Source organism: Nicotiana attenuata, unplaced genomic scaffold, assembly GCF_001879085.1.
Source record: "Nicotiana attenuata strain UT unplaced genomic scaffold, NIATTr2, whole genome shotgun sequence".
Taxonomy (NCBI): Eukaryota; Viridiplantae; Streptophyta; class Magnoliopsida; order Solanales; family Solanaceae; genus Nicotiana; species Nicotiana attenuata.
Genome location: NW_017670447.1, coordinates 650,572 through 657,691, shown reverse-complemented (window position 1 = coordinate 657,691; position 7,120 = coordinate 650,572). Strand labels below are relative to the sequence as shown.

Here is a 7,120-nt window from a genome sequence, read left to right as displayed (position 1 = left end):
AGTGAAATGCATGTCCAAATAAAATTTCAAACTTTAAATATTATTTTTTAATTTAACTCCAAAAACCTTTTTTTTTTTTAAATTACAATTTTTATGTCCAAATGCCTACTAAATCTCAACTATGTTCTGATCTCCTACCAGAGAAAAATTAATACAACTAAAAAAACAAATCAAGTAAGTGTAAACTGAAAAAGAAAAAAGAAAAAAATTATTAGTCACCCGACCCGGAAAATTCGTAACGGTTCGGATCATGCAAAGTCTATGCTAAAAGCCTAAAACCCTCCAATCTGATTCGCCCTTAAACCCTTGAAATTCACCTCCTATTTATCAAAAAACAAAACAGCAAAGTAGAAAGCAGGGGAAGAGGCGACAAGCTGAACAAATACACCACCACTCCGAAACTTCAACTCTATATTCAGGTAGTTTCTTATTCTGTGTGTGTGTGTGTGCGCCCGCGCAATTCTGGTGTTATTCGAATGCTTTTGTGATTTTTTTTCCAGATAGTTAACTAGATGGGGAAGCTAGGGAAGAAAGCGAGGAAGTTTGCAAAGAAGAATCTTCAGTCAGTGCTTAAAGATCGTCGAAAGAAGAAAGCTTTGTTCAAAAAGAGATATTCTTCCAGTACATATCTTTTTCTCTCTTCTAAAAATACAAATTCAGTAATTGATATTTGCTGGTATTTTATTAGAATGTACGTTTTTATGTGAAAGGAAATGTTACAGGGCAACAAACAATATGTGTAATAGGCTAACAGCCTTTTGTTTTATAGGCGTAAATTGGGTTCACTTGGTATGTTATGTATTTTGTCTCTACATTTGTATTTTTTTCTGGTGACCAAGAAATCTGTCTGTGGCCAACTCGTAGAACCAACTGCAGCCTACTAGACTCGGGGATAATGGGCTTGGCCCGCTTAGTTCTCATGGCGCCTAAACCTTTGCCGATTGAACTTAGACTGAGGGCCACAATATTTGTATTTGCTAGATATGAGAATAATTGGAAAATAATGAGAAGAAGAATGATGGGGTTGTTACATTTCTTTTGGTTATTGGGTTAGAATTCTGTTGCTAGTGCATGTTGCGGAGGAAGTACGAGCTTAATCGGATGTAGAAACTGGAACTGGAGCTTCATTGAAGATGAGCTAGTGTCATGGAATATTAGTGTTAGTTACTTGCTCTATTTACATGATCAAAGAAAATGTTGGTTACTTGCTCTATTTAAGGCCAAATTCGTTAGATGAGTATGAGTGCTTGGAAGACAGCTAAACTTTGTTGAAATGCTTTAAGTATTTCATTAGGGCAAATGAAGTAGCAATATTTTGATTTAGCAATTTAGTTGACTGTTTCAGAGCTTGTTTTGACACTAAAATATTGAGAGCCTTTGATTATTTTCTTTTTCTAGTTCTTGATTGAGAATGGTTTCCACTTGGACACAACTAATCATGGATAGATTAGGCACTATGTCCACTAGTTGTGTATTTCAAAGGAATATAATTTAAATAGATTGAATTAAACGAACTGTCGAACGGTAATTACCAAGAAATAGTATGATACCAGGAAATAGACTGATAATGCTGATGACTTCATCAGGAAATTTGAGAATAATTGTCCGCACAGATGATTAATTTGTCTGTAGCAGAGGAGTAGAAATTAGCGATTTTGAGTAGCGAAGCATCATGCTCAGATATGACAGCCCTTGGACAGCTCTGAAGAACACATTTGCTATTCTGCTTTTGGATTTGACTTTGAGACACATATAGTTAAGTGCATGGGTACACTCGAGGGGGTTCCACTGTAAAGTTTGACAGCATAAAAGAAATTTGGTTCTCCTGTCCTTGGATTGCATGCTTTGCTTAGCAAACTTGCAGTACTTGGGAAAAGAAAAGGCATCTTTCCAGAGACATAATAAATTCTAGGTGGTGCTCTGAGGTTAAGTTTGGGGGATAATGGAACCAGGTACTGAAGTACCCACTTATGCAATATAAAATAGTGGTTTAATGCAAATTCTTTCCTGATAAGAATTTCTTTTTGTAAAGCTAATACCTAAAACAATAGATATACTTAATTGTCAATCATATAGATCAAATTCTTGATGGTTAACAATCACGTAGATTTATGTTTCTTTGTAATGTTAAACTTTATCGCTAACTCTTCTATCCCAGGAAGGTGGAACAGTTTACTACTGATAAAATGGCCTTCCTAGTAACTTTTGTCATCACTCGCGTTATATATTACGATCTCTATGTATGAAGGAAAAGATTTTTGATCTCAAGGGTGTTTCATCCTCATCTGCACTTACAAAGTGTTTCTAATTCAGCATATCTTTCTTTGGGTCAACTTCTCTTGTTTTAATTTTTGATTGCTTTTTCATAGTCAACGATCCCTTAAATTTATGTTTCTTTGTAATATGTTAAACTTATCAGTTATCACTACCTCTGCTATCAAGGTTTACTCTCATAATCTTTGTAAATTTATGGCCTTCCTACATCTTATTTTTCTGGATTGCTCTTACTTAATTGGAAGAGTTTCTTAAAGAAGAGCTATAACAGCTGATATTCCATGTAGAGAAATTTTACATGTTCACGCAAGTACTCCTTGAAAGTTATATTTTGCTTATACTGAGTAGTGAGTGTACAGGTGCATTATCCGACTTGGAATCTCTAGGTCTTTTTTAGTGAGCTCATGTGTTCGCGAGAAGAAACAGAAAAGATTAGCAAATGGCAAGACCGGCAGTTTCTTTTGCCAGTGCCTGTAACTTATTTGCTTTTATGTACTTATGTCAAAAGCTTGGCTCCAAACCCCTCAAGTTTGTCTCTCTGTTCTGACATCCCTGGACATCTTGCCACTATTTTATTGTTACTTTTATTGATATTGGACAGTCATGTGAATATCTTCATGACATTGAGTTCGTTACTTATTGTAGAAAATGGGAAGAGTATCGTTGAAGACAAAGCAAAGTTAATACACGACTCTAATGGAAGGTAAATAAAAAGGTGAATTTGCTTCATATTTTAAGGTTGGATACAAGCCGTTGCTTTTAAGGCTGGATATTTTGACCTTCTACCTGTATTTCATCTTCAACTTGTGGCTTCATTTACTCTAAGTTGAAAATTGTTGCTATTTGTAGTAATGTTGGACTTGGTTTCCCAATCTAGGGTGAAACAGAGAGGGGATTGTTTTTCTGCAATGGCATATAGTAAAAAGAGCTGAGATATGGGAAAAATCTGCAGCTTGGGAAAGGTCGTATGCCACAAATAAAGTAGCACCGGATGCTGTAAATCTATCTTTCTAGATTACTCACATTGACTTTAGATATTAAAATCTTTAGGTGATATAGCCTAATGTCATAAAACAGAAAACTCTTACTGTCTTAGAGTGATTTCGTTAGACCTCTCTCTTTGCAATTGACTACGTCATGTTTATATAGACCGATCATTTCACTACTGTGGCAGTGTGGCTAAGCTAAGTAATAGTCAACAACTAGTAAATCCACTTAGATATTGACAATTTGCACAACTTAAAAGTTCTTATTCTCATGGACAGTGTGTAATATTCTGAAAAAGCTATGCTGAGGTTGCCCCTTTCTCCGAGTTAGTTCGCAATTCATTTCCTCAAGAAGCTAAATGTCATTTGTAATAAAAGGATCATCAAGCATGAAACTATGCTCAGTGTTTCTCTAAGGAAGAACTCTTCACTTTCTCTTTCCTTAATTGCTTTCCCTATCAACATTTTGATTCAAAAAATGTTCTGGCACTTCTTTGTTATTGGTGCTCTCTCTCTCTCTCTCTCTCTCTCTCTCTCTCTCTCTCTCTCTCTCTCTCTCTCTCTCTAAGGAGAAACGATTATCCAAGACTTGCAAGGAAAAGATGCTGTTTTAGGAAACACGTTAGGCAACGTATCTTACATCAAACTATCTCTAATAATATGGAATTAGAAAGGCTAAATTTCTCCCAACTTATGTTTTAACTTGTGGCTTTGCCTTCCTTCAGTACTTGAAATTTTTCAGCATTTTGACCGCTTGATATCATCAAGAAGGCCTGTTTGTCCCTTATGTTACTCCTTTTCTGTAATCTGTGTTCTTGGTGTCACTATCTTGTAAGGTAAATCATGCAAGCATTGACGACTCGCGATAAATCATTATTTATTGACTAGTCATAAGATTTCTCAGAAACACTGAAGTTGAAGCTTTTGATGACTCGCCTCTTGATGCACCGTTTGTGGAAAATGAGAGTGATGTGGTTGCAGATTCTTCAGACAGTGATGGATACCTTTCAGAGGTCTCAATTTTCAATTATCAGATTCATCTTTACTTCAATGTTCCGCACCTATGGGATTACGCTGGGTTTGTTGTTGTTGTTGTTGTATCTTTACTTCAATGTCAACTTTTGCTTTATCAAAACTTTTTTGATCATATTTCAGGATATAAGCCGGGAAGACGAAACAGGTAGTGAGCCTGGAAAATTCTTAGAAGGTGCATCATCTGACTTAAATGGGATTTGCATGGGTGTTCTGTTCCTTATTCTAACATCCCTTCCGTTATTTATTTGTTTCTAGTTTTTCTCTTGTCAACAGCTGAAATCCTCTGATTCAATAATGAATGTGCAGGTGACAGATGTACCAGTGAATTGATGGCACAGAACATAAAAATTCAGGAAGATCTTGCTGTACAAAAGAAAAAGCTGGAAAGACTGAAGAGGAAGGTAGGTGGCTTTGCTGATCAAATCTTCTGTCTTTCAAGATTTCAAAAACTGAACCTTCCTTTGACTAGCTTGCAGATTTACAGAAGATAGTTCTAAGATATTGTAGTTAGATAAGTGCTTTATAGAATTTTCTGGGATGTATAAAGAGTTAAGTAGTTAGTTTAAAATAGGCAAAATATATCGGTAGCCCCTTAAAGTTGTTCACACTTTTCACCTAGACACTTCATTTTAAGTCCGCTCCATTTGAACACTCTAACCACATCTCTAATGTGTCATTTAGACACAAACTTGATTGGCAGCCAACCACAAGAGATGCGTGTAATTCACATACCAGAGTGACAAATAAGATGCGGACACGTGGATTTAACTTATATAAATTTTAAAAAAACTTTTGAAAAAAAAAGAAAAATGTTAAAACAAAAATAAGAATGCAACCCCCCACCCCCGCCCGTGCCCGGTCATCTTCCCTGACGAACCCCCCTCCTTCTGTCTTCTTCCTGGCAACCCCTCCTCCCTATTTCGTCTCCTTTAAGAAACTCTCTGCCGCCACTGTTTTCCTCCCTAGATCTGTCAAGTGTGGAAGCAGACAATGAAGTTAATTAGTTAGATTTCATGTAACAAATTAATAATCTAAACATATATATTGGAATACTCTTTATTAATCTTCCTTGATGATCTGCGATTTCTTTACGTATGTGATAAATGTAATTCCAAATACACTTACAGATTTCAAGTGGCAATTGAACCCAATTACAAAAATCTGAGAGAAAGTTGCGGGAATTATTCCCATTTACATTGGTGAAAACCCAGTTCTAAATTAAAAATAAAATAAATTTTTTGAGAAGCGATGTTAATGATAAGTCGAAAATTAGAGCAAAAATGCCTAAAATCATGAGTAGCTTCCATAAAATTTGGTTTAAAATCGTTAGATTTTGATCAAAACTAGCTCAAAAGAGCTAGCATTCTTAAAAGAGAGAGAAAGCATTTGTTTAGAGTTCTGGAAAAATATCATCAGTGTTCATCGCCAGAGCTTTGTGTTTTTCGAAGATAGAGATTGGTCGGGGTGGGTGGGGTTGGGGAGGGAGGGGACAGAGAGAGTAGATAGCATTTAGAAAGTGAGGAGTTTGTTTTTTGGGCCATTTCACGCGCTTGAAAAATGTGAGAAACACTTGCCTTGCCATGTCAGCCTTTTGTGTCTAAATGACACATTTGAGATGTGGTTCGAGTGTACAAATGGAACGGACTTAAGATTGAGAATCTAAGTGAAAAGTGTGGACAACTTTAAGGGTCTGTCGATGTATTTTTCCTTTAAAATATGTTACATCAATATTGAAATGATTTTGTCCATATTAAGTTATGTTAGCTTGGGCTATTGAAGAAGGAAAGTTTTCCATTTAGTGAAACACATCATTTTTTTTTGGATGGATGAAAAAGCACAGTAGATCAACGCCTTCAGGATGGAGGAATAGGAGACATTTTCTCTTCTCCGTCATGCTGGAATTTGACTGTGATGGTAACTATTCAAAGAGACTAAACACAGAAGTAAACTACAGGGGCTTTCACCAATCTGACATCTAGTTAACTTACCTTTTCTTTGATGGGCGTCATATGTTTGGGATTTGACTGTGGTGGCCGCTATTCAAAGCAACCACAGCCAATCTGACATCTAGTTAGCACATGTTTTCTTTGATAGGCAGCTCATCTAGTTAACACATCTAAAACAAGTTTGCCTCAAATATAGACAGTTTAGACTTCATAGTTCATTCGGATTATGTGTAAATAGCTGTTATGCCTGCATCATCTGTTTTGAACTGGTTTATTCTTTCGAATATGCATTCGATAATGTTATGTCAACCTTAAGATCTTGTTATAGGTTCATATGTAGTCTTGATTTACTTTTTAAATGTAGATTTATGTTGGAATAGCATATGAAAGGATGTTAATAGTACACTGAGCTTCAATTAATTGAAAATTTAGTCCTGTGGGGTTCTACAGTTCCCTATTCATGTTATGGGCTACAGTATTGTGTCATATACTAGTGAGTGTGTAAGAATAGTATGGCTACAAGCAGTGTTCCGTTAATATTTGTGTATTTGAAGAATTGATGTGAATTACTGACACTGATATCACATCCATTCAACCTGGTAAAAAAAAAAATGAGGGATCCATCTAACATAGATGATTCCAGAAGAAGATGGTTTAAAAATAAGGGTCCAATGCCGATTGAAAAATAAAGGTCTAAACTGAACCGTTTGACGTGGTAGTATGACTTTTTAAAACTTAAAACAGTTAAAATCATAGGAAGCTTCCATCTTCATCAAAAAAAAAAATCATAGGAAGCTACCAAAAAATTGAGTTACTGGACAGGCGAATGAGAAGCCAATTTAGATATACAAGTATTTGTGGACTTCTTCTTCCCCCCCC

General features: G+C 35.8%; 1 protein-coding gene across 2 annotated transcripts in view; it reads left to right on the top strand.

Annotated features, from left to right (window-relative positions):
* Nucleotides 1-311: 311 nt before the first annotated feature.
* Nucleotides 312-7,120, top strand: part of LOC109239536 (nucleolar complex protein 2 homolog) — a 14,842-nt gene continuing 8,033 nt past the window's right edge. The window contains exons 1-6 of one of the 2 annotated variants that reach the window (XM_019406119.1): nt 312-419; nt 505-621; nt 2,920-2,977; nt 4,165-4,273; nt 4,416-4,467; nt 4,602-4,696. In XM_019406119.1, the coding sequence (XP_019261664.1) occupies nt 513-621; nt 2,920-2,977; nt 4,165-4,273; nt 4,416-4,467; nt 4,602-4,696 (423 nt within the window). In that variant the 5' untranslated portion in view covers nt 312-419; nt 505-512. Of the gene's footprint in view, nt 420-500; nt 622-2,919; nt 2,978-4,164; nt 4,274-4,415; nt 4,468-4,601; nt 4,697-7,120 lie in introns of both variants that reach the window. The other variant, XM_019406118.1, reaches the window with a different exon arrangement.